This window comes from Melospiza melodia, chromosome 11, assembly GCF_035770615.1.
Source record: "Melospiza melodia melodia isolate bMelMel2 chromosome 11, bMelMel2.pri, whole genome shotgun sequence".
NCBI classification, from domain to species: Eukaryota; Metazoa; Chordata; class Aves; order Passeriformes; family Passerellidae; genus Melospiza; species Melospiza melodia.
The window spans coordinates 17477713-17505364 of record NC_086204.1 but is presented as its reverse complement, the minus strand read 5'-3'; the positions used below and the strand labels follow the sequence as shown (position 1 = coordinate 17505364).

The 27652-nt window shown below is 37.3% G+C and overlaps 1 protein-coding gene and 1 long non-coding RNA gene across 6 annotated transcripts in view; one reads left to right on the top strand and one right to left on the bottom strand.

Annotated features, from left to right (window-relative positions):
• DNAI3 (dynein axonemal intermediate chain 3) overlaps positions 1-27106 on the top strand; it is a 30874-nt gene extending 3768 nt beyond the window's left edge. The window contains exons 2-23 of one of the 5 annotated variants that reach the window (XM_063165780.1): positions 1857-1940; positions 2183-2221; positions 5715-5896; positions 6434-6538; positions 7369-7506; positions 8887-9086; positions 9337-9453; positions 10117-10301; positions 11189-11310; positions 11412-11501; positions 11908-12021; positions 13408-13539; positions 15404-15477; positions 16803-16953; positions 17706-17793; positions 18435-18565; positions 19911-19974; positions 20340-20470; positions 21126-21330; positions 21734-21822; positions 23053-23186; positions 26698-27106. In XM_063165780.1, coding sequence (XP_063021850.1) covers positions 1871-1940; positions 2183-2221; positions 5715-5896; positions 6434-6538; positions 7369-7506; positions 8887-9086; positions 9337-9453; positions 10117-10301; positions 11189-11310; positions 11412-11501; positions 11908-12021; positions 13408-13539; positions 15404-15477; positions 16803-16953; positions 17706-17793; positions 18435-18565; positions 19911-19974; positions 20340-20470; positions 21126-21330; positions 21734-21822; positions 23053-23186; positions 26698-26710 — 2574 coding nt within the window. In that variant the 5' untranslated portion in view covers positions 1857-1870 and the 3' untranslated portion in view covers positions 26711-27106. Of the gene's footprint in view, positions 1-1856; positions 1941-2182; positions 2222-5714; positions 5897-6433; positions 6539-7368; positions 7507-8886; positions 9087-9336; positions 9454-10116; positions 10302-11188; positions 11311-11411; positions 11502-11907; positions 12022-13407; positions 13540-15403; positions 15478-16802; positions 16954-17705; positions 17794-18434; positions 18566-19910; positions 19975-20339; positions 20471-21125; positions 21331-21730; positions 21823-23052; positions 23756-23777; positions 24030-26697 lie in introns of those variants that run through there. The other 4 variants (XM_063165779.1, XM_063165781.1, XM_063165782.1 and 1 more) reach the window with 4 other exon arrangements.
• LOC134423112 (uncharacterized) lies at positions 310-15429 on the bottom strand. Its single transcript, XR_010029005.1, has 4 exons — positions 15336-15429; positions 9312-9487; positions 831-897; positions 310-627 (listed from the first exon to the last, which is right to left on the bottom strand). It is a non-coding gene; the product is annotated as an uncharacterized LOC134423112 (long non-coding RNA).
• Positions 27107-27652: the final 546 nt, after the last annotated feature.

The following is a 27652-nucleotide window of genomic DNA, read 5'->3' as shown; positions in this document are numbered from 1 at the left end:
AAAAATGCATATATATATATATGAAAATATATTGGCTTACACAGAACTATATTAACAGTGTTTCAACTCCTGTATTTGAGAGAAACACTGTGAGAAGGAGGGTAGAAAAAATTCCCAACTTTCTCCTTAGATTAATTATATTTAATTTTTGTGGGGGCAGAGGTGGGGGTTAAAAACATCATCCCACATATAGCAAAAGTTTCAGAATTCTGAAACATTAATTTTCTTTGCATTGGTATCATCATTGCTTTTTGTAAGAAGCAGAAGATTAAATTGCTACTGTTCTTCAGACAGATTAATGAAGGGGACTGCATTTGCCATAATCAAGAGAGATTAAACAAGAGAGAAATACACTAACATGCCATGGATGGCCCCTGTGATCTGCAAGACCCAGTATGGCACAGGAAAGAGTTTGAAGATTTATAGAGTATATTTTTCTACTCTGATTGGAGTGAAAAAGAAAAAGCCATAACTGTTATAAGAGTGTCAGACTGCTCACATTAAAGCAAACACTGAAATTTACCTTGAGTTCATGGGAGGCCAGCATGTATCCCAAACCTCAGCTATTCCATCAGGCTATAATCCATGACCTGTGTGTTGTCATCAGTGGCCATCTCCATGCTAAAACTGAGATCAGAAGCTAAGATTATATTGCTTGCTTCTGGAGTATTTGAGAACTGTGTTACAAAACAGTAAAGCACTGTTTCTCAGTCTTGGTGTGCCACTGAAATTGCAAATGCACAGGCCACAGCATGTTTGTTTTAGCACTCACTATTTTAGGCTGTTCATAAGGAAACCCTCAAGATAGAACATTTATTTTATAAACTCACCTTTTCACCTTAAGCATCTTGACAGAAAATGTGCTGTTCATGTGCACAGGCAGACAGGCTGTAGCTCCTGTAAGAGATCACCAGAAATAGTTATGGCATGCCAGCGTTCCTGGAGGTGCCATCTCTTTCTGTCCTGTCTGCATCTACTTTCCTGTCATTAGTGGTAAAATTGTAATAGCATCCAAATACTGTAAGTGCTCTCTAGACATTTAAAAAATGGTTCCTCTCCCAGTGTAAACATGGGAGGGAGGATACAAGTGTGAACATGGAGAGGGAGGATACAAGCAAAGTGAGAGCCCCATTGTCCTCATCCTATCTGAACACCTCTGGCAGTTCAATATTAACACCAAACAATTTTAATGCTGCTAAGAGAATTGGGCCAGCCTGATTTAGTTGTTCCATCGGCTGCTGTGTGAGCACCTCCCACATGATGGTGCTGTCCAGCCTGAGCAGCGGGAGGCTGAACCGCGTTTCTTCTGAGTCTTTCCTGCCCTTCTGTTCTAATCCTTTCTCCAGATATTGGTATGAAGGAGAGCAAATGAAACAAGCCTTCTATACAATATCATCTCCTGCCGTGTGGTTGCTACATTTAATCAGGCATACATCTTCCCGAGTTTGTCCTCTGCAGAGCTGCACTGAAAAATAATCTGGAAATATAAATGCTTTGTGCAGCTGGGTAATGGTTGACACTTACAAACATTGGGACAAATATTTATAACTGCTCTTCCCACTTTATCTCAGATCCTTAGCTTTCAGTAAGGGAAACCTCTATCCTCATTTAACCTGCTAGTATTTTGGACAATCGGTGTTCATTCTTGAACACCCTGGGCAAAAGAAGTTTTTCCATCTATTACACATGATATGAAAATACAGCTTATGATTTAAAACTATGAAACATACCTTTAGCTGCATATGAAAATATTATTATAATGATAAACTACATAAAATCATGGACAAAATTTTCACTCATACATGGTGCATTCTGTTGTCTACTTAAAATTATTAATGATATTTATCTTTCTCTAGAGAAATCTGAAAAAATGTCAAAAAGTGTCAAATCCAGCCAGAGCACCTTGAAAGATTCAAAACCAGCAGCAAAGAAACAAAAAGGTAAAACAAAGCTAAGGAATCATGAAAAGGAAAAGGAAACACATCTTGGTAAGGTACAGCAAAAATGAAACAAGCAGCAATCTGGGCTCACATGAGATCTACATCAATTATTTTGGCCCCATGCATTAAAAAAACATGAGATCAATTAGAATATGCTATTTTATATAAATAACTGAGAGAGGTAAAATTACTCATTATAATTCTGTAACCAACACTGATAACATCATGTCCTTATATTTCAGGTAAACAAGATGAAGTTGATCTTTCTATGGCCAGTATAGGTAAGTGCTATGATGACTGAGCTTTAAAGCAGTAGTTCTGGAATACTCAAAGCAGTTTGAAGTTTCAGTGTTACTAATGCAGAGAATAAAAAGAAAATATTTTTTAATGAATGGGAAAAAATAGAAACTATTTAGAAATGCAGTTATCACAGTAATTACAGTGGCTCTCTGAGTAGCAGGCAGTGCAGCAGGAAACAGGTATGGGGTTTAGAAGAGGTTTTTTTCTTGGTTTGAGAGGAGTTGGGATAGAGGGAAATAGGCATCCTAACAGAATTATAGGGTGCAAAATCTTTGCATTTAGAAATAGTTTAGCAATTGAAGGAAAAACATGATTATTTTAATAATTCATTAATCTTTGATCTTTTTTGAACCATTATTAAATTTCATGAAAATATTATTTTAGCATACCATTTGTGGTTCTTAATCATAGATACCAATAGACATCAATTAGCATCTTTTTTTTCTTTGTAAGGGAAAAAAAATAACCATTTAAAAGTCACAATTAGGTTTATGTTCAAGTAAAGTTAGGTTTTAAGCATGGCCATAATTAAGGGCTAAAAGTATGCAATTATCCACATTTAAATATATTCCTTTTTTTTAGACACCAAATGATTTCCAATGTTTTCTTATTTTCCATATTTCTGGTTGTATTTTTCTTCTGACCCAATTTGTGCAATTATCCCTCAGATAGAACTTAAATTGATACCAAAGTAAAATTTATCTGTGGTTTACAGGAACAGTCCAAAGGGTTATCTTATTAATTGGCTTGTAACAATACAGCTTTTATTGTTAAAAGTAAAACAGAGTGGCAAACAAGGGGTACACAAACTTGGTAATTCTAAAAGAAACTGTAAATCACTTGTTTTCCTCCATAATCCTATGAGCACTGCGTGAAAATTGTTCTCTGGTTAGCATCACCAAAATGGCTAAGCTGCAGTTTATGAAAATGCACAAAAAGTGATCCCTCTGATGATTAAAGTGGTGCTTTAAAAATGTACCACTTTAAAAATGTGCTTTCAGTGTTGCAGGAGATAGTTAGTAAGAGAGAATTGTACCTCCACCTGCTGGCAAATAAGGTTAGAGCTCTAAGAGCTAAACCAGCGCCAGGAACCTGGTGCTGAAAGCAGGAAAACAACACGGGTGTAAGCAAACTCTGCCTGTGCAAGATTTAAACACCGTGCACACACTTCTTAGGCCTGCAAGTGTTATTTACTTCTTCCTTAGAGTTTCTTGGTCTTTTATGGAGATCTCCTAGCACTAAGAGCTGCTGACTGTTACAAATGATACAGGTACAATTTACAAATAGAAAAACAACGTGAGGCCTATGATCAGATGTTACACACTTTTTACTGGAAAAGAGCATTCAATAATAATATTTATAATGTAAGAACTCCAGTATCAGCTCCTTATATTATAGACTCTGTTAAAAATAATATTCTGCAATATGGAATTTTAATTCTTTAGACTGAAAGGTATAATTTTAATTCTGATCATTTCTTTGTTTTTAGTTTGGGTTTAAGCAATAGGGAGTTGAAAAAAATGTACTTAGAGTATCTGTATTACTCTGTTTCCTCTTGTAGTGATGTCCATTGTATTCTTGCTTAACTTTAATGCATGCTTGTATTGTTTCATTTGGCAATGAAACCTACAGCTCTTTAAAAGGATTTTTTTCAGCATTAGCATTTGTGCACAAGGCTTACACGTGATTCAGCATTTAAAGAACAGCACCATAAAAGCTTATTGTAGCAAACAATTATGTCTAAACCAAACATTCCTCCTGGCTGGGATTTTTGAGGTCTGGTGTTACCAACAGTGAGTTTGGACCAGATGACTTGGAGGTCTTTGCAATCAACATCCCTATGATTCTGTATTTTTTGGAAGCATCCACACAGAAATCCTGGAAATCTCCAAGATATCAAAAAGGAAAATCATGCAATATTGATTACAGCTTGTGATGAGAGTGAACTAATGGCCTGTGCATGTTACAGATTGTATGTGCTATGAAATAAGTAGTGGACACTAAGTAATCCATACTTGGAACAGTGTAGCATGCACCAGAAATATCAGGCATGCCATTAATTTTAGTGATGACTGTGGCAGAGCAGATGCAGTGGAGTAGCAGCACTGAAAGATTTTAAAGGATAAATGTCAGATTCATCAAACATAATGTATTATGTGATAGGATTATGCAGAGATTAAGGAGGATTTACCATTTTGTGAGTCCTTGTTGGCTTAGATTAGAGAGGACTTCTCAAAACATGCTGACACAGCTGGTCACAATCATCATTTGAGGTATGTCAACTTCTCTTCAAGGCATGCACAAAGAGGAAAAGCCCCACAGGTGCCGGGAATTAAGATAAAATACTAAGTGATTTAAACTAAGAGACTGAAACAAAGAGAGAAAGTATCACCTATTATCACAGCCAGCACATTTCAGTTCAGTAAAACAGTATACACATCCCTAAGTCTTGTAGTTTCCAGTTCACCAAAAAGATGAACATCTCCTAACCTGCCCAGACAAAAATGTAGCAGCCTTCATGAGGAATGCTCTTTCTGGGCAGCTGAGACAGAGCATGAGTCTGCTAGCAGGGCAGTGCAGCACAGGAGTCTCAGGGGCAGGAATCTACTGGCTGAGCCTAGAAGGATCTTGGCCCCTTAGAGCTGTCATGCAGCTGGAGACAGAAGATGTGAGGTGTAAGAAAGGCCAGCATTACACACATTGCCCTACTCACATACAGCTGGCACACACAGTGAGAAGCACTGCATGCTATCCCCAGACTGAGTGTTGGCAGAGCACAGCTGACAGGTCACCTAACTGCATCCAGCCTCCCCCAAAACAATGCAGATATCCATGCTAGCACAAAGATAAGCAATATCTTATTCTGAGTTAATATGAATGAGCCTAACAGACATCGTGTGTGTCAAAAACAACATTCTCCAATAAAACTGAAAATAAATATCTGACTTTAATCTCAGTGAGCTTGCTTTAGTCTCATTTGATTGGTGAGGAATAGTCTCTCCTGCACTCTGAACTCAATGGGAGCAAGATGAAAGTCCAAAATCAGAAAAGCATCCTCACCTAGATTTGGCTTAATATGGTGCTGCCCTATAAGGAAGGACCACAGGGTATTTATTCAAAGGCTTTCTTAAGTCAGAACCGTGCAATTTTGCCCTTAATATATTAAAACCAACCCCTTAAAGATTTTTCACTGAAGTTGTTAATTACCTGTTCATCAAAAGAAAAAAAAGCTCCCCAAACCAGGGAAATCATATTCATTATGTGCAAAATGTTGGGTAGAGTATTTTCAAAGATTAATAAAGTAAATATAATTTGTATTTCACGCCTTCCAAAATAGCAAAAACAAAGCTGAGAGATTCAAAGGCATAGGTGAGAGATTCAAAGGCATTATGCTAGAAACAGTAAAGACACAGACTTATCAAAGTATACATGCATGTTTAAACAACACTCATGTAATTTTGCTTTTTTTCAAAGGCCACCCAGAAATCTTTCCTTTGCTTTTGACTGAAAAGACCCAAGAAATTTTTAATTGCCGACCTGATGAAGATGTCACAGAAGAAAATAATTTCAAGTGTATTAAAAAAGAGGACATAATTCAAGACATGAAAACAAGAGCTAAATCTTCTGATTTCCTCCCTTTCAAAAAAGTTATCCTAGTATGTAGCATATTTCATTCTCTCTTTAAGACTTATGCTCTCAGAGTGTCCATTCTTTTGGAGAATGGGTCTGTTCTTGTTTGGCTCTGTGTAAACACACTGATGCTGTAATATCTGAGTGCTAGAGGTCATGGACAGTTGTTGACTCTAAGTTTCTCATGGCTTGCCATGCATTTTTTTTTACTAGCTTCAGATTGAAAATATGCTAAAAGTAGCATATATTAGTTTTGATTCTGTGAACTGACAGAGCTCCACATACTTGGCTTCCCCTTCTGCATGGCCTATGTATTGAGAATCACTAAAACAGTTTATTTTCTGTTTAGTTGTCTGTATAAAAGATTAGTTTTTTCCCAGACTTATTTTTATTACAAAATAAACCCCCATCTATTCCTTTCAATTGGCACATTAAATTCTCCACTAAGAATACAAAATTAACCTAACACACTAAATTGGTGGTAGCTTTTCCAGTCACAACTTTATGTTTATTTTGAGTATTATTTGTTTTCAGTTTTCCACTAATTTTTTTCATTAAAATAGGAATATCCAGGGGAAGAACTCTTGGTAGTTTTTGATCCAAGCTCACAGTATGGACAGAACTTTTATATTGTTGCTTCTGAAGAAGCCAAGGAAAACTTTCTAAAGGTAAAATACAAGTATAACAGAGCATTGTTCTATCTATAAATATTTTAGAATCTAGTCTCAAACAAAGATGTCAGGAATAGTATTCTTAAGCACCCAGTATTTCTTTAATGGTTAAGCTGATAATGGAAAAATATGTGTATCACTGTAAAAATATATTTTATTCTGAGAAGGGCTAAATTTAGGTTTTGCATTTTACTTCAGAGGGCCAGTAGAACCCCCACTGCTACATTTTTATCATAAGCATTCATTTTCTCTGCCAATAATCAGTTTTCTCAGACATAAAAATAACAGAAAATAAACATATAGAGCGTTTTCAAAGAAGTATTATACTTATTTTTCATAATATCTATGAATATATTCTTCAAATCATGAAAATGTTCTTGAGTTCTAAACAGCTCCAGATAAATAGAACTTGTACACTGCATCATAGGAGAATGTTTATAGAAAGATTATATAATTTTTGAATATGAGTTTGCCATCCAGCATCAGGGAACGAGGAGAAGAAAAAATTAAGAAAAATAAAATGCAGTTCCAGGCTAGAGGGTCTAATGGAAAAAATCACTATAAATTCTTTTTATAAAAAATTATTTGCTTTCAAGACAACAGTCTCTCTTTAGTAATTAAATATTAAATATTATTGGAAAATTCTAATGCACAAATGAACAGGACCTAAGCCAGCCCTGCCCAGGGGCACAGTATACTCAGACTCACTGCTCTGAGACAAAATAAAGAACATGTGATTAAGACTGAAACCTGGGTTTCTAGTTAATACTTACATTTCTGTAACAATTTTTTGAAAAAGTACCATTTCCCACTGTTTGATATCACAGTCTTTAGAAGCTGCAGAAGAAAAAGAAGAAACGGAAGAAGAAAACATAGAGGAAGCTCCAGAACCCCGCAAACCTTGGGTTTCCCTTGGCAGCGAAAAGGAAGTTGAAGAAGAATCTCTTATAGAAAGGGAGACAAAGGTCAGAATCAACAGATGTTAGTCAATGAAATAAATATAAAACCCCTATGCTTATTTTTAAAAAGCAACAAGTCAGGAAGTTGGAAGCTGCAATCCTAGTTTTTCTTGAGGTTTTTCAAGAAAACTAACAGAGAGAAATAGAGACATATCTAAACTTTTAACAAAAGCTGAAAGTGCTGCAGAAACTTTTATTTTGAACTCTATTCTCTAAGTCTTGCAAATTAGGCATGTATCACCACCTTGGACATAACCACTTTTTAAGGTTTAAGGTCAGAAGTCCTGATCATCTTTGATCACTGGCAGCTCTGCCACTTTTTGCTCAATTTACCAAGTGGCCAGATGCCAATGGGAGTCATTGCTCTGTTTCCATGAAGCTCAGGGAACAGTTCTAGTATATGAATGGCATCTAAGTAGCATGCAACAGTCTTTAAGTATCCATAGGTATTATAAGCTGACTTTACAGAAGGACATATTTAATTAATTACATCTACAGATTGTACATATATATATATATAGAGAGAGAGATTATATGTCCAAAAACTAGACCCACTCACAGCTGTCAGCTAATTGGTGATGTGTGGGGCATCTCCAAGTATCTAACTGTTCATGAGTGATTTTTACTCAGTACCTAAGTCCCTCTTCAGGGAAGACTGGCTAAGTTTTGATAGTTATCAGCAACTGAACATCTTGCATACACCTAAAATAATGTCTGATTGCTCTAAAGCTATATCACAGTCATTTAATTTAATACATGCACAGTCCAAGAATTCCATATTCTGCATTCTGCATGGCTGGCAAGGTCCACTCACAAGTATTTTAGCTTACTTTCCTTTCCAATTCTGTGGGAGGTGCTGGGGAAAAGTACCTGGATATGAAACCAAGGCATAGCAATACCTCTCTACTGCCTGAAATCAAGTGCCTACTTCTCTTTGTGGACAGAAGTCAAGACACATCCTTCTCAACATAAGGAAACCTTCATCCTTCTCAACATAAGGCAACTCCTCTGAACTTCCACCAAAAGGGAAGAGCTGAAAATTAGGTCTTGGAAGCCTAATTCAGTATTATATAAGGCTTTCTGTAAATCAAATAATTAAATGTGCAGTTTTGATACCGGATGAATTAGCAAATGTAATTCTGTTTCCTCCTAGCAGTAATCCAAAAATGCTACAACTTCTAGTTTTACAAATACAAACCTGTCTTCTATTACATATGTAGTTTATTTATAAGAGCACTTCAGAATTTCAAAATGCAGAAATATGAATAAACTCAGTGCAGAAATTGTTAAGGGAACTAATTCTACCATTATATGAATGCAGCCATTTTAAAGAATGAGCTTTCCAAAAGCTTTCTCTTTTCAGCTATGGAAATGCATCTTTTGCAGATTAAGTACAAGATCTCTCGAGTTCGCAGGCAGTTTGGTGCACCCATTACATTTACTGACAAGAATGCTGCAGATGACAAAGAGAGCTATGCTGAATGCACAGCCTATGAAGACAATACTTTCAGTATTAAACTGCTTGAAAGGGATGTGGGGGTGCAAATGGTTCCAAAACTAAGAGAAGCTACTACTCAGACAAAATGGTAAGCATGAGAAAACATTTATCAGCTGATTTATTAAGCTATGCACTGTTTCTTATCTCAACTAAAATTCTGGAGTTACTCAGTTATAAACTGATTAATAGAAAAAAATTGGATGCTCTGTTTGCATCTTTTTTCTTAAATATTTTTTAAGTGTCTAGAAAAACTATATATTTTAATTTTACACATTAAATAGGTTTCTGTCTTTGAAATGTTTTCTATACTTACATTCAAATTTATTCCAACTGGGTAGGACGTATCCAAAAAATGCATCCACGCAGTATTATCCAAGGGAGTTGTCAAATGAAGCAAAAGCAGAGAGTCTGTCATCTCAGAGGCTGAAAAAATTTCTTACAGCAGTACGTTTAAGGTAAAATTATTGCAGCAGTACATTTGAAGACTACCTGAAATAATATAGAACACAAGCAAGAACTCTTGTCTGAATGGATCATTGGTCTAGTCAAATACCAATTTTATTTTATGTTTCTATATACTTTTTTCCTTTTTTATTATTATAATATTAACAAACAATAACTTAATACTTCTTTATGTGAAAATAACCATGATGTCTATGCTATACAGATATGAATGTTGCTTTACATAGATATCAGAACTGCTAAAGTTAATAGTGATACGTGTTTTCCAACAAACTGCAAAACTTCCCACTCATCAGATGGTTGTGCAGTGAGCAAAGGTGCTGTCCTACCCCTGATTATGCCCTTAGCCATGTCCCATTAAGTGGGACAAATCCTACTTAATGACATTTTTTGCACAAAGAATTGGACAATTGCTCTGTACTTGGCCCACAAAGAACTGAAGCTAAATTCTTGATACAGTAGCTATTTCTGTTTAAACAGAAGATTGTTTCCTTGCAGTGATACAGCACTGAGAAATTAACACTTGATTTTTAAACTAATGTGACCATAATTTTGTGAAAAACAGAAGCTACCTCTTTACAGAAATATTTGTAATTCTACTACTGAGTAGTCACATCTGGATTATTGAAATCTTAACTGTTCCTTTCACAAAACAGAGTGGAAATTGCACTGCAGCAAAATGAAATTATGAACGTTTTTTTTGATGACTGGAAGGCCCTCGCAGAAGACCAAGAAGAAGGCAAGCCAGATGTTTATTTTACAGAATACCAAACATTTACAGATGTGCAGTATCTCAAGAACAGAACCATTAGCTGCGTTTGCTGGCATCCAACCATTTATGGTAATGCAGTTTTAGTACTGATTTATATGACAGCTATAAAATAGGCATCTTTCATAAAATCATCAACTTTTAAATTTAAAAAGAAATCAAAACTGATTTAGTATCCCTCTTTGTATTGCCAATTTGAGGCAAAATGAAAAACGAGACAAATTCTTTGTAGAATTCATATAGGCCATGCCACGTCCTTTACTCTAATGTACAAGTGGAGATTGTAGGTAAGAGAAATTTCCCCCCGTGAGGCTCATTTAAGCAGGGTTGTGGTGCCAGACTCTTCAGATGACCCTGCATAGCACTGTGCTTGTGCCCATGCCTGGCTCTCACAGCAGCCTCATGCTGGTGAGGAATGTCACAGCCTCAGCAAGACACGGCTCTGCCAGTGCCAGGGAGCATCACAAGACACACAAAATATCAACTCCTGCTCCCTGCTGTGCATTACTGCTCTGCACAGCCAGACCCAAAAGCACAGTTAAGTTCCATAAAAATGCCCCAGCTCCCAGCATACTGCTAGCCAACACTGCAGCCTGGGTAAGAAAATGAATTGGCTTACAAAGATTTGTTTACATGGTGGGTGGCCAGGTCTACATGTCTGTCACATCATTTCAGGTGCACTATTACATCATTGAGGAGCATGAGCAAAAAAAGAGGTTGCATAGGTTCTATGACTCATTTTAAAATAACCTAATGTTAAGTAACGAAAATAGTCTCCTCAAAGCTGATCTGAAAAAAAAAGAAATATACATGGTTGGTTTGTTTGGGGTTTCTTTCCTGCTTGGTGGGGTTTTTTCCCTGTATTCAGAAGGTATAAATATAAGTCATTTAGGATAATTATCAATGTGTTGAAACTTGAGTTGTCTCTTTTGAGAAAATTTATTTTCTCTTTTGATTAGGGATTATAGCACTGTCAGCAAGAGAGCAGCCTTCGTATGAAGAACAAGTAAACCTTTCTAATAAATCATTGCTACAGTCAGTTATACTTCTCTGGAGTATATTTGAGCCTTCCTGCCTCCAGGTACTTAATCATGACTTTTAAATATGCCAAGTATTTAAATAACATGAGAACAAACAAATGGTGTGACTATTTCTCAACTATCTTGTTTTTCTTCTCTCTAGTTGGTGTTGAAGGCTCCTGAAGACATTTACTGCTTTCAGTTCAGTCCAAGCAATCCAAATTTCATTGCTGGTGGCTGTGTTGATGGACAGGTTTTTCAATCTTTAAAAATAAAATTGCATATTTCTGTATTTTCTTCCAGTATAAAAATAAGGGTGAAGAGATGTACTCAACATCCATAGTAACACAGTGACAGACAGAAGACAGATGTCACAGAGTCCTGAAGCTATGTCTGGTTATTCCATAGCTGAGCCATTACTGTACTGATAAATAGGTCAAGTCACAAAGACTTGTTTTTAGAGACATATGTAACCTTTCTTCTGATTGCATCAAGCTGAAGAGAAAATACTTTAAAGACTTCAAAAATTCTGGTGCAGAAAGTGAATTTCTTCTGTTTCCCCAAATTGCCATGATTTGAAAAAAAAAAGTGTATTAATGCACATTGTATTAATACACATATACAAATATAATTTGTAACATACTAATTTATCATTGTAGGTTGTATTGTGGGATATTTCTAAACATGAAGAAAGGCTGGAAAGTACAAAGCCTGTTGTTGAGGAAGTCACTGACTCTGCAGAGGGTGAGCCAGGAGCAGCAGTGGTGACTGAGGTAACTCTGGTGCTGATGGGTGGATATGGTGCACAGGGGTTCCCCAGCAGTGAGCCCTGGCACACAGAACACCAGCTGCATCCTGGGCTGCATCCAAAGCAGTGTGGCCAGCAGGACAAGGGAAGGGATTCTGGCCCATACTCTGCTCTGGTGAGATCCCACCCAGAGCACTGCATCCAGCTCTGGTGCCCCCAACACAAGGAGGACATGGAACTGTTGGAGCAAGTCCAGAGAAGGGCCACACAGTTGATAAGAGCACTGGAGCACCTCCTCTACAAAGACAAGCTGGGAAAGTTGGGGCTGTTCAGCCTGGAGAAGGTTGCATGAAGGGCTCACAGCAACTTTCCAGGATCTGAAGGGAATCTAGAGGGAAGCCAGAGAAGGACTCTTGGTGTGCAACTGTCGTGACAGGACAATGAGTAATGGGTAAAAATTAAAAGAGAGGAAATTTAGGTTAGATATTCAGAAGAAATTGTTTGCTTTGTGAGGGCGGTGAGACACTGGCACAGTTTGCCCAGGGAGGCTGTGGATGCCCCAACCCTGAGAGTGTTCAAAGCCAGGTTGGAAAAGGCCTTGAGCAACCTGGTCTAGTGGGAGGTGTCCCTGTCCATGGCTGGGGGCTGGGACTAGATAATCTATAAGGTCCACTCCAACTCCTTAACATTCTGTGATTCTATGAAATCAAGATAACAGCTATTAATATGTTAAATACTTCTGTTATAAGTATATTGCAGTGTATCTGTATATCTGTGGAGAAAAAACAGGCGAGGGTATCCTGACTCAAAAGAGGGGAGTAGATAATCTTTGCAATGAGACACTAGAAAGGAGAAGATGAGTTCATGAAATCAAACCTTTATCACAATTAACATGGTATAATTTCTACCTGATTAGTACAGCTTAAAAGGTTTACTGCATTTTGTGCAACTTATGTTTTAGTGAGTCTGTTCTTCAATGGGCACCAATATACCCTCCACTCTAACCTTAAAAAGCCTGTCAAACACATATTGTTTCTACTGAAAAAAATACTGAAAGTATTCTAGATGTTTATGAACATAGAAAAGGTAGCTTGGAGAAGATGATTTCAGTAGAAAAAGACAGTAAGGAGGATAAGCAGAAGAAAGCCCCGAGAGGAGAGGAGACATTAATGATGTCTGCATATGTGTGGAGGCATGTTGGAAATCTTTTTAGAGCTTTATATCCAAAGGCCTTTTTCGATACTTTCCTTTTTTTTTCCTCAAATGGAAGGTATTAGACCCCTAAAAAGTGCTATAAACTGATCTGAAATATATGAAAAAGCGTTAACAGAATGCAAAGTAACCTTTTATTCTTTGATCTACTATTTTATTTTGAAAACGCACTAAGATATCTTTTCTTAAACATTTCTAGCCATCACCTAAGAAGCAAGCCCAGTACAGTAGCACAGAGCCACCTCTAGTGAGAAATTGTGCAGCCTCTCCCACACCATATTGTCATACACAGCCAGTAACAGATGTACAATGGCTACCATGTAATGTTGAGGTGAGTTTAAAAATTAATTTCTCTTCTTTTTATTGCTTTTCTAATCTACTACCTCAGAAATCCTAATGTAAACTCAAGAGAAAATACTAGAGAGTTAATTATTTGTATTCATTATTTCTCACTGCATTTAGCAAATACTAATAATCTGGTGCCTCTTGTTGTGTTCATTGTGCTTTACAACTGTGCTGTGCTCTCAGTCTGATATGAATCTACTAATACTGGAAAAAATTTCCACAACTTTACAGACAAGCATAATTCAAAATTATAGTAAGCTTTCCATATTTAAAATGTATTGAATTTCTACTATGAGCAACCTAGCCTGTCACTAAGAATTCTAAGCAATAACTTCAATTACCTGAAGAATGGCATTATTGTAGTCACCTTACTTTTTCCATTATAGTTTTAAAGCACCAAAGTGCTTATGGTCTATAGGAACACTGGGTACTGATGTACTATCAAAGTATTGCAAATGGTGCTAAATTCATTTGAAATGCAAATGTAGTCAAATGCAAAATAATGACAGTGGAAAAGCAGGCCAAGAAGAAGAAAACTGAAATCTTTAAAAGGTTTATGGAAATTATATATCAATACATTTTTGAAAAAAAATCTAAAACTTCACAGACACTACAGTCCTTAGTGGCATTTCCAGAAAAGTGAGAAAAGGGGGACACATATATCATCAAATGTCAGCTGATCCCTCAGTTCATTATTATTTTATACAGTAATAGTCATGGATACTAACTGGTACCAGATGTAAAGTATGAAGAAAGGGATTGGATAGCAGAACATTGTTGTGGTTTTTGTTGTTTGGGTGGGGTTTTTTAGTCAAACTTTAGGCTCAGAAGCCTGTTTTTGTCTTCATCTGGCATAACAGATACAGGAGACCCATGCTTAATAAATAACACTGACAAAGGAGTCACTTTGCCAGTATTTAGCAACATTACTGGGACATACTTTTGTTATGTAAACATGGAGTACTGTCAGCCTTTGCACAACACAGCAGCTTTTATGGCACAGTTCCTGAAATCAGCAGTTTTATAATTACATATTAATGAAAAAGTATTCAAAGTTATATCCAGAATCTAATTCAGCTTTGCCTGCCTGCATTACTACCATTGTGATTCCAGATAGACAAACTGATTTTTAAGCCTAATTTGGCTTACAAAAAAAATAGCCGAAATTTTGCCACATACTTGGTAAGTACAGTTTTTCCCAAAATATGTTTGGTTTTATATACTGGAAGGTAGATTTGATTAGCCTTTAATCCCTTGTTACCTCTGACACCTTTCAGTTATTTTCCTGAGTAATTAAAATTCATTTGCTATAAACCAATAACTACTTGGTAAATTATAAATAGTATAAAACTTGCAGAACCCCCCACACAAAAACTAAACGATTAATAATTAACATTTGAGGGCACCACTACAATCCCACAGTGAGGTCTAGCCAAGTGATAATTTAAGATAGGTGACCCATGGTATAAACTTGGCAAAGACACATCACTTCCACTACACTGAACTATTGGAGATAAATTTCTCAATTACTGGTTCTTTGGTTAAACTGCATAATAGAAGTTACAAACATGGCAAATTAAAGAGGTAAGTATTTATCCTGCTAAGTTCATTTAGAATTTTAGGTGTGAAGCAAGCAAAGCTGGTATCAGTTCACTTGAAGCATATTTGTAAAATACCTTGACTTCATAACTGCAAATTAATGAGCCCTGATTTCCAAACCTTAGCCAAGCAGAAACAGTGACTTAATTTCTAGTAGCCTGTTTTATGTGTTGAAGTACTTACATATCAGAGTGTGATTTTTGTCTTTCATCATCTTCTTCCCCTGTAATAATTATTACCATTATTTTCAGGAAAACCAAAAGGGTGGAACTTCTGAAAACAAAGATGAAAAAAAACTGCAGCTTGTAACATGCTCCCCTGATTGGTATGTACAATACATGCTCTACAAGAAATCTTCCAGTTTCCTTTGAAAAGCTTTATGAGGCATAATCTATAATTTAACTGGCACATTTCTGGATTCCTATCAGCAAATCCTGAGTGGCTGAAATTCTGTATGCAGAAGACAGCTCTTGCCCAGTTAAACCCTTTACAGTAAAGGCATTAAGAGTTTATTAACTGAAAGCCCTTGCATATATATGCTTATATTCTGTGTACCCCCTTCAGAATAGTGTTGATCACACACATGTTAGCCTGGAAAGCCACATCCCCACACTTGCATTTGTTTGTAGGACATGCACAAAGACTGTTAAAAGATTCCAAGGCTTATTTCTACAGAAATACTTTAAATTGCATATCAATTTGGAGACTTAGCTAGCAGAATTACTCTTTGTGAATCTCCTCTTTTGTGGACAAAATAGTCATGATAGTTATATTATTATTCTGTATGAAAGACTAGCAAGGGGGGCAGAATGCAAAAAGTGGAAATAAATGTTTACCTTTCATGATGTCAGAAGGCTTAAGGCTTCAAGGCTGCATGGGTGGGCTCAATCATATATGTGTTAGTTACATCAAAGGGAGTGTCAGAGAGAGCAAAATTTTATAATGATGCTAAGTTATTTTACCTAATCAAATAACAGAGAAGACTTTGAAGAATTAAATGAGAAGTAAGATTACAAATGCAGTTCTTAATAAGTTTGCAGTGTAATATAAGTAATACACATAGAAGAAATTATTTTAACTACTCACACACCAGGATTCCAAATTGAAAGTATTTGAAGTTAAGAACAGGGAAGTCACTGTAATGTCATACTTGAAGAGCACATGTCCCTGAGCAACTCCTGTTAGAAAAGGGAAAGAGATATCAGCAATGAGGAAAGTTTCATTGGCTATATCAAACCTGAGAGTGAATGTCCAGAGTAGAACAAAAGGAACAATCAGAGGGCTGAAGAGTCCTATGAGATGACAAATATGAGTGGGACCATTTGCCTTGAACATCAGGAAATTAATTGGTACAAAAAACTGAGACTGAACTTCAGTTTGAGTTACTAAATTACCTGCTACAGCCTTCAGGAATTTCACCCAGGCAGTGCCAGTAAGTTCACCCAATAACTGTCCATAAGCAAACTGGATGAATACTGAAAGGGTGAATGAAGAAATATATTTCATCATTTGCAAAAGAAGCAATTAATTATCTAGCCTTTGTCTGACTTTCAGTATCTACTGTTGTATAAGGCTTTAAAATGTAAGGAGAATTGCATGTAGCTGCAAACCAAAACACTCTAAAATAAACATTATACAATTATTTTGCAGCTCAATATTATTTTGGGATATTCCATCCACGGAACGTCGTGAAGAATTTTTATCTGCAAAAATAAAGGAGGAGAAAAGATCTCAGATGCCCCCTGGTGCATATGATGACACTGATGAGGATTTAGATCTCTCCTGGAAACCTCTCATAAAGGTAGTGTCCACAAATACAAAACACAGGGATTGAGCCAAGCTGTAGATATGGCCAGAACTCCATAGGAACATATTTTGCTTCCCAACTTAATTTTTTCCAGCAAATTGTGACTTCCTTGTGATTTTCTTTCTGATTATGAAATTAAATACTTCGACATTCCTTTGAAACTTCAATAAAATACATTTTGAAAAGCTAATTCATGAGAAACAGCATGACTCCTTCTAAAAAACTGCAGTAGGTGCAAAAGTAGTTGTGTAAATACTGTAAGTTCCTGTCAACCTTTTCAGATGCTCTACTGTCTATCTCAGTGGGTTCCAAATAGTGCAACATGGTCATGATCAGCAGAACCATAATTATCAGCAAACCAACATTCACTCTCATGAAAACAGCCATAGCAGGTTGTGGAAAAAAAAAAAAAGTGAGGATGGAAACAATGTTAGGTAAGAAAAAGAAGTTATAATTTTAGACATGCTGATCTGTGCTGCTCAGAATACCTGCAGCTGATACAGTTTTTGAACAAGCACAAAGTTGGGTTGTTTGGGCTTTTTTGCTAGAAACAAAGCAAAATTCTTACAGGAAGGAGGTAACACAAACACCATTTTTTCCATGCTTGTATGTGAGGCAGCAAATACTGATTGTGGAGTATTACAAACACACTGCAAAGTTCTGTTCCATTACAGCAGAAAGTAATTTAGACTTGTACCTCACAGATGTGACAAAATGGTTTAGCAAATGCACTTCTTCCCAAGCAGATCAATCTGCGTGAAAGGGATAACGACACAGAGTATGGTCCCACGAGAATCAGCTTCAGGAAACTGCAGTATCGTTTCAAACCCCCAGGTAACATTTTTATTACACCTTACTTACAGAGGAAAATGTTTTTAATAAGCTTGTATTTCAGTATATACATAATAAAAGCTGAGCAACAAAATACTGTATAGCTACACACATCTGGAGAAGATTTCTTAAGTATAGTGTGTAACCTACGTGCACTGACTAGGAAGAGATGTACAAAAAAAATCCAAACTGAGCAATTCCATATACACAGTGACTCTATCCAGCTTCACTTAAAAGCCTATGCAAATCCCTCACCCAATCTCTTTATCCCTGAAACAATATGTCCTTTTCAGCCATTACAAAAAACTATTTTTAGAAACATAATCCATTCCCTGGAGCAGAGATGTTAGCTCCTGGCTGTGGCAGCTATGGGTGATGTGTAAGGGCAGCTCCCACAGAGACACTGGTGCTGTGTAAAACTGGCACAGAACAGGATGGTGCAGCACCCTGAGCGTTGACTGGGTATAAGAAGCACTGACTTTAGAGTTGCAGCAATGGGGAGACTCCACCAGGAAACAGTAAACCTACAGTAAACCTGTGCTGCTTTACTTGGCAGTCTTTCTTCATATCTCTTCTTGAAATTCCCCTTGTCCACAAACCACCTTTCCAGAGTGTAACAAAAAGACGCCACTGTCATTTCCCAGGGAGGGTAAGACCTCGGAGCACACTAAGAGGATCCGTCAAAGAGAGCGCATGTGCAGAGATGAATGTTTCTTCAAGCAAAAATCTGGAACTGCTAGAGAATATATCCACAGACTTTTTTATTGGAAAAGAAGTAAGTGAAAATAATGTATTACCAATGAAAATGTTAATCCAAGATGTCTGAAAGACTGAAGAGTTAAATAACAGAGTTTTCACAAATGTATGGACTTGCACGTTTTCTTCAGGTATAACTGAAAAGATCTCTCTGAACATGCCACCTTTTACTTCCACTTTATACATTATTAATATTATATTATTAATTAATACATTATTAATACTGTTAGCTACATGCTTAAAAATAATAAACCTCCAATATTCAGTAGACTATGAACCATTACTTTAAGAGCAGAATTAGAAGACATTTCCAAAATATGTTGAGCTTAACCACCCATTAGGATCCAAAGACTATTTCCTTATTCCAGAACACATAAGATTAGTAATTTTTCTAGTGTCTCCCCACATGTCATGTGAAAACATTTTTTCTACAGTTTGCCCCCCAACTTAATTTCCCATTTGGAAATTCCAACTATTCATAACCTGCTACCTACCCTATGCTACTAAAATTCATGGGTCTTTCCCAGTTCTGAGTTCACATGGAAATGAAAATTAGACTCCTTTTTGCTTCCAGTCAGCTTTTCCCCAAATACTGGAGCAAAGTATGAACTATCAAAAGCAAACACCTGATTCTGCAGAAAGGACTGCTTACATTCATCATGGCAAGTAAAGCTGTTTTGGCAATACATAACTGAAAAATGGTGATGCAAAACTATATTGTGTTTTCAGTCACTGGCTGCAAATTCAGGTTCTCATTTACTCAGATCATATTTAATGATGGTGATGCCTTTCCCTGGTATTAAAAGTGGAGAGCCAGACAAGGTTAAGGGATAAGGGGTTTTTACCTCAGTATGTAATAAGGTTCATTACTGGTGCATCACTTTGCCAATGTGACCCAATGCACACACACAACAGATCTTGTATACAATTTATAGACCTTCCAAATTAGCTTACCCCAATGGGAGGCCTGGATGAATGGCATTATATTCCCCTATCTGAGGAATTCTCCCTGGATGGGCCAAATCTCCAGTTTACAGGAGATGTTCTAGACAGGACCTTGGTTTCCCAGGATAGTGTGGGGTTTTCCAGCCTCCTACTACAAGGCCTTTAGGATGTTTGGTCTCCTGGCCTAACAGAACACTAGGACTGTGCTAAATTATTAGGCTTAAGGAATTACAAGTCTGCATGCTAAGAATACTGAGGATACATAAAAGTTATATAAAAAGTATATAAAAGAAAAGGCAAAAAAATCATCTTGGCATCAATGGTTATAATTAAGAAAAGTCTCAGCTTAAAAACAAGTCACTTTGAAATAAGCCACCAAGCTCTAACATTAGCATTTGCTTGATTTTTTGACATTACAGGATGGAGAAGTTGTTTATTCTGAATGGAAAAAGAAAATTGATGCTAATACAGCAAAACCAGTTAGTAAGTTCAAGCTTCTCAATACCTGTTTAAGCCTTTATATATTACTAACTTGAAAATATTTGTGTCTATACTTCATCTTTTTAAGGTTCTTGCTCATAGCTCTAATAGTCTCTCTCACTGATAACACCTGGATTTAACAGTACACCCTCAAAAGTGAAAGCACTTTAGCTGGCATGAGAAAATAGTACAAAGATATTGGCACAAATCATGAAAGTAACTAGATTTGTGGCAAATCCAATTCCTGTACCTTGTGAGTATAAAAAAAAAAAGAAGCTGATATCTTCCAGGGCTGTGGTAGGTCCTGCACTCTTGTTTCTTGATCCCTAAGGCACTAGTAACAAGCAACTGCCTTTTTCCTCCAATAGGTCAGAAGCACTCCCAGAAATACTCCCTCCACACCGAAACTATCAACACTCTCCAGAAATCTCCATTTTTTAAAGACATCTTTCTAAGCATTGGAGGCCAGAGCTTTGCCATTTGGAAAGAAGGAGTTACAGTAAGTTACTTTAACACAGCTGTACCATTTGTGATAGGTGTACAAGAGTACAGTCCTGCTATAACAGGCTCAGAGACTGTATTTTCAGAAACATGTAAGTCATGAAGCTTCATATCTTCAAACAGATATAAAAGAAGCTTTCCATCTTCACATCAGAAAACTGTTTTAGATAGAGCTTAGTAGACTTGCCTTTTACAGAAAAAATGAAGTGACTTTCTTAAATTCCAACTTTGTAAAAGGCATAGCTTACCAACTATTCATTTCTTCTGCTAGGGAAATGCCTGCTGAACAAATCTGAAGAAGTTGTATTTTAGGACAAGGTTATTTCAGCACATGAAAACAAAGAAACGTGGGGTTTTTTTAAGGGTCTCATGCAGGAACTCAGGTTACCTGCACCTGAAAAAATCTCCAGACCACAGGTTTTAACAGGAGACAGACAAATTACCTGAAGAGACTGGAAGTGAGATACCAGGGTTTTTATTTCCCCACAATCCTTTTTATCTGCAGCAGGTAGCAGGAATTTTGCCATTGATATAATTTTTGTAATGGAACCATTTAAATGGTGAGCATTTTCCAAGACAGAAGCTCTGAAGCAGTGACTTGATAGTACTGTTTAATTGTCTGGTCTATCTTTTGTTTTACAAAAAAAATTAAGAATGGACCAATACTTCAGTCAAGCTGCTCTGCAGGAAGATACACTGCAGGACAATGGTCCTTAACAAGACCAGGAGTTTTCTTCCTTGGCAGAGACAATGGAAGTATAGATATTTGGGACTTACTGAAGAAAACTCATGAACCATCTCATTTCCAGAACATCTCCAAATCAATCATCACTTGCATCAGCCCCTCCATTGCCTCAGGTATGTGGGTGGTGATTGTGCTTTATTGTGCTACACCGTTTGCAAAATGGCTCATGACTCTGAATTACACAAATCTTACTACAAATGATCTTATATAAGTACATACTTCCACAAATTTAACATTGTACATACAAAAATGGATACTTCAGTTCTAAGTGTACTATCATGGCATAAAGGCAACTAAAAATATTTCATTTTTTAAAAAAGTATTTTAAAAGAAAAACTTGAAAGGGATTAATGAAATAACAGAGCAAGAAGGTTGGTTTTTTTGCTGCAGTGAACAACAAACTAAAAAGACCAGAAAAAAAACAAGAACTGTCTGTAGCTTGTCTTTGGGTGGAGGTTCACGTTGCTGTTGGAATTTGGATTGTTTATACTTTTTTTGTCAAATATCTTTCAGCAGAGCAGCATTTTCTGGCTGTTTCTGACAATCTTGGAGTTCTGCACATTTTGGAAATCTGTCAAACATTATGTCAACCTCCAAGTAATGAGGTTAGTAAGAATTTTTATTAAATCTCTTTGACACTTTATCCTGAAAACTCCAACACAGAAACAAGTCTGCATCTTCAGATAATGGCAATTAATTTGAGATCAGTACAGCCGTATTCTCCAAAGATCACCTGTAGCCAAGCTGGCTTTGTACAGAGCTTAGATAAGAGTCAAGCTAAAGGAAATCAGTGATAGGTGGCAGAATTCCACTGTTCCAACCTGGCTACATGAAAACACAATTAAGAGGCCAGCATTTTTGTCACATCCATAAAATGACACCTTTCATGCAGTAAAACAATGTTTTAGAGTGCATAGCAATGTATATATATTGAATTCTTTTTTCTTTACACCTTCTTGTCCACATTTGTGTTAAATTTTTTTTCCTTATAATTTGGACATTCAATTTACATGTCTTTATATCTGGTTCTGGTTCAGTGAAAGCATATTTTGAAAGCTGTTACTAACATTCCCACTCATTCATGCTCTTGAAATAAGGACCATCTGTACCAAAAGGCCATGGGAACAATGCAAGCAGTTTTAATTTCCCTTTTTTTTCTACATAGTTTTCAGTTTTTCTTTTCCTCCACCTCCCAGCCAAAGATCCAGCTAGTGTGTCAGTCTAGCAGTCTTGCCTCCTGCCTAGTCTGTTACTCTTACACCACAAAACCATCTTCCCATTCTCCTGCAGTGTAATGTTTATGTAGGCACTTAAATAGTTTATAAACATCCCATAAAGGTTTGCCATGCACAGAGATGCAGTAGGCAGCAATAAAACATCTCATCAGCAGCTTCATTTTAGTAAAAACAACTTCTCCAAAGCAAGGCAGGAGCTGAGTGATCTGAGGAAACACATTGCTCCTGCACAGATTACCTTTGCTTTGGAACCAAACTCTTTAGGGTGCAGAATTATCAACCAAAGAACGGCCACTAATATTTAGATTATGTTCATTGTAACTGAAGTATTCACTGAAAACCACTAGGCTGTTGAAGAGACTAATAAAAAGTAAAACACAGAATCCCAGATAGAATAAATGCAAAATGTACTACCAAAGTATGGTAGTTGATGGTTTCTTTGTGCCTGAAGTTTGTCACACCTTTGAATTGTTTTTCTGCAAACTACTGGGATAAATAGAGATATATCTATTTCCAATTTGGATGATACCATTGAGATCATCAGCAAGAGATCTGTGTCTTTCAGCATGTAGTGACCCTTGTTTGTCACTGTGTTTACAGCATGCAAAAGTACTCGATTACTTCAAAAGAGAAGTCAAATATCTGAAGCACTGTGAAGAGGAGTTTGAAGAGTATCAAAAGTTTCAAGCCAAAACAGAAATGAAATTGAGCTGGAGACAGAGAGACAGAAAACAGTATGTTACATTTGGAATTAAGAAAATGTTCTGTATTTCTTTTTATCTTTAAAATGCACCTGTATTGCTAGACAGGATTTTCCACAAAAAAATCAGGATGGGCATAATCAGAATTGTTTAGTATCTCTTTATTTCATATCTATGGTTCTTAAGAATGGAAAAGATGGTCCCAGTTCATGTGGTGCATTTCTTGGTCAAATGAACCCCCCTGCAAGAGCATTAGAGCCTATGGACATTTAACAACTATAAATTTGCTTTTCATTTTACACCAGTTGCTTGGTCAAAGAATTACATTTTGTCAACTTCCCTATAAACTTCCCTATTGCTCCTTCAAGCAAGGATGGATTCCAGCCTTCCCTTCTTTACATACGAATTTTGCTTATCCACTTTTGTTAAATGGTTTAATACTAAATAACTAAACTGTCATAATAACTAAACTGCCATTTCTCTGGTTGATTGATGTAGCCCATGGTGATACCTATTTTCATTAATTTGTGACAGCACTTGCACAATCCACTGGAAAGCAATGGAGTCACATACAGTTTCAAAGCTTAACAGTGCATTATTGCCTGGTTTGTTTTTTTCCTTCAGATTATGACTACAGAAAAGAGAAAAAGAGATGGAGGATCAAGAAAGTGCACATTATACTGTGTTTCTAGAGCTGGAGAAGCAGATAGTAATGGATTTAGAAACAAGAAGTACTTTCCTCACTGGATGCTTAGAGCCCATTATCCCCCTTAGAACCAGCAAGCTTCTTATTGAAAGACCTCTATTTCAGCAGAATGTGTTTAGCTTTGGAAATAAAGAATCTTGCAGCAAGAGATTATTGTTTCATTAACCTTATCTATTTGTTTGCTCAGTGTGGTTAAAGAACAATTGATTTGGACCCGGTTTCCCCACTATTTTTCCTTAATACAGTTATAATGAATATTCTCTTTACATAATAGTTTTAAAAGCTCTGTCAGGACTCTGAACTACTTTTACTTGCTATCATCAGTTTACAAACATATTGTTACTTAATCCTGGCAAGTCCTTACAAATAGAAAACCAAGTCCATTAAAATATATTGTTCTCTCAAATAAATCAGTATTATTTAGAACAAACAGCTTTTAGTAAGCTCACTGTAGCTGTGCATTTCTGTCAAAAGACAATTATCCCTCAGAGAGATCAAATGGTGTTATACAGAAGTTTTAATATTTACCAGTGTAAATAAGTAACAGCTCATGCATATTAATGCCCACTCTCCATCCAGAGAGGACTCTCTGGTAAGTGCTTCTGCTGCTACTTCAATAGCCAGGTCAGACACCATGTAACTGAGCAGAGCCTGTCAGGCAGAAATTAAATCTATCAGAGGAGGACAGATTAAACCCTATACGGGTGAGTTCACTCTTTCCATGACTCACCAAACTGTTTGAGGGTCACAGACTCCTGTCAAACAAATGTCCATGTGGTCACAGTAGACACTAAAGCACAAAAGACAACTGACACACAGGGGATTTGCAGAAAGGATCTTCAGCTGACAAGCAATAGCCAGCCCCAGTGCTCTGCTTCATCAGAGTAAAGCACAGCCAAAGAGAAAACAGGATCAGTGTGAGGCTCCTGCATCCCAAAATAAACACTGCAAAGTGGGGTTAGGCAGTGTTAAAGACATGGCCCTTCAATTTTCTACAGCCAGGATCTCTCTATCATGTACTTTTAGCACTTTGATTGAACTTTGGTCAGATTAAGAGAGGTTTGGAGCCAGTAGATAGGACTTGGTTTGAAAAATGGTCTCGTTTGTTACTTTGAAGTTTAAATATTATAGCAATATTCCTTGTCCTCACGTTGAACTAGTTCTAAATTAAAACCAAGGAAAATTCAACAAGCACATCCCTAGCACCTGCAGCACAGTGTTTGCAGTCGGAGTGCAAACAGGAAGAGAACACTGCTCCTCTACTAAATCAATATTTAACTAACAAACAGCCTGCTCTACACAGATATGTAAACATCATACAACTGACTAATTAAAAAGCTCACCTATTATCAGGCTTGGACTTCATTAGCACAACACCTCAGAGCATCTTCCACAGATTTCTTTTGATTAACAGGGCTGCAAGCTACACATAAATCAATCAGATGGCCATGGCTTATCTGGAAAGCCCAGCCAACCCCCTCCACTGCAGCTCTGTCACTACTCCCCAGAAGAGGCAGCAGCCTCAATGGGAGCCTTGTTCCCCACCACAGAGGACCTCTTAAGAGTTTTGATTTAAAAAATATCCCAAAAGAGGGATTTCAGATGGGCTTTCCTAACAGCAAGGCCAAAGAGGCAGCAGATCAGGATTCTGCTTATCAGAATCCCTTCCCTCCCTACAGCAGTTTGGGGAGCTGCAGGAATGACCAATGGAAAGGGAGTCATCTTCCTGAGAGCCATTTTCCTCCTCATCTCTGTTCCCAAGTAACACAGCAGACATGAGATTAGACATCCCACCAGGATCCTTTAATCTAACACAATTCTAGGTGTTCAAATACCTGCAGGGCCAGCTTTGCATCATCTCCCATCGGGCCGTTGCAGTTCTGCCCTGAAGATGTTAAGGCACATCACAGGTTTTCCTGCTTGGTTCTAAGGGACAAGCACAATGAACACAGTAAATTCATTATGCAGGATGACATTTAAATAAAATGTATCAGTTACATGACAGTGTAACATCAGTCTCCCTCACACCCCAAATAACCATCTTTCAGCTGGTGTTAAGTGCAGAATGTGAGACAACAGCTTCCTATACCAAAATACACTTCCTGTCAAGAATGCCAATATCCCCATCCTTGGGATGGGGATGAAGGGGTTAAGATATGACAGGGGAAATACCACACATGTCTCTGCTTTATCAGATTTATAGATTTATTCTGTAAAAATCCTACATATCCATTGGGGATGTTTCCCTCTGTTTTTAGAACGTGTCTAAGCTGCAGATCCATTTCTTGTCTGGTGCATTAACAAACATACACATAGGTTACACCTTTGGAAAAGACAGATGTAAATACCTGAAGTTTCTGAGCATGTAGGTCCCCAGTGGCTTAAGCCAGCCTGAGGTCATGCCACCCCACTATCCCACACTCCACACCATCCCCACTCCCCTCTTGCATGCTCCTGTAATGAGCACTTTGGGAAGCTAATAGGGGGAAAAGCAAAAAGGTGGATCAACCACTCAGCACCAACAGTGTTTGGAATGTGGAAAATCCTATTTAAACAAACAGGAAAGGATTAAAACTCTACAAATGGCCCGAGTTCACTCCTAAATCCACTGAAGTGTATCATATCCCTAACCCTTGGCAGCAAAGAAAGGGCAGACCTACCTTTGCATTTCTGCTTTTCCCTGGGGACTACAAACTACAATTCTTGGTTGTGACCCATCCCTGCACATGGCCATCAGTGTCTTGTGCTTGGGTAAAACCATTTGTTGGTGATTTTGGTGCAAGCCCTGGAACTGCCTCTGTAAAAGCACCCACACCCATTTTCTTTACCTGGAAGCAGAGGTCACACCTGAAGGAAATCCACGGACTCCAAGGACAACCTGCTCTCTGAACTCCACTTCAGGCTCTCCCTCTGCTGTTAACTCTTCCAGTCCTGGTGAACAGGAGCTGCTCCTGGTGCCAAAGGAGGCTCACCCAGCAGACAACAGCAGGGGTCAGCACAGCAAAGGAGGCTGCTGGGGTCAGCACAGCAAAGGAGGCTGCTGGCTGTGGCCACAGGGCTGGAGGAGCTCTGCCCTGCATCCACACACAGCCAGAGGCTGCCCTTTTGTGTAAAAAACTTAATTACTGCTTTGGCAGAAGCAGGTTGTTTTAATCTCCCAGTTTAGTGTTCCTAGATTAAGGTAATTCCCACAGTAATCCTGTTCCTTAAGAATCTGTAACAATCACAAAAAGAATGCAGCTTGACCAGATTCTATAACTCACTATATGAAATATAACAGTCTCTATAAGAATATATATATATATAAGGAATAACATAACAAAATACCACTTGGGAAATATCTCATTAAAGGAGGATTTCTAAGATATGTGTTTTACAAATTGTTATAACTAAATTACCAGGAAATGTTACAGTAATGCAATATATTAATGTATTTTAATTACTCCATTATATTAACATGAATACAATTTATGGAGTCACCAATTTCCACTGTTGTAATATTAAAGTACTAAAGTTGACAGAGTTACAGAGCCCTACTGGAGGAAAAGCTTACGTGCATTCAAGAGAGAACCACCTGCCTCATCTGGATTATTACAGGCAATGAAAGATTAATAAATAAATTTAAATGCAAACCTCTTTCAAAGAGTGCTAATGGAGTAGTGGCTTGTTTTTAATTACCTAACTCAAACATTGGGTCAATCTGGACATGACAACAGAACAAAACATCTGAAAAGCTAAATGTCTTTATATAATTAATTCACATGTGCAGCCAGTGCAAATGGATGACATCAGT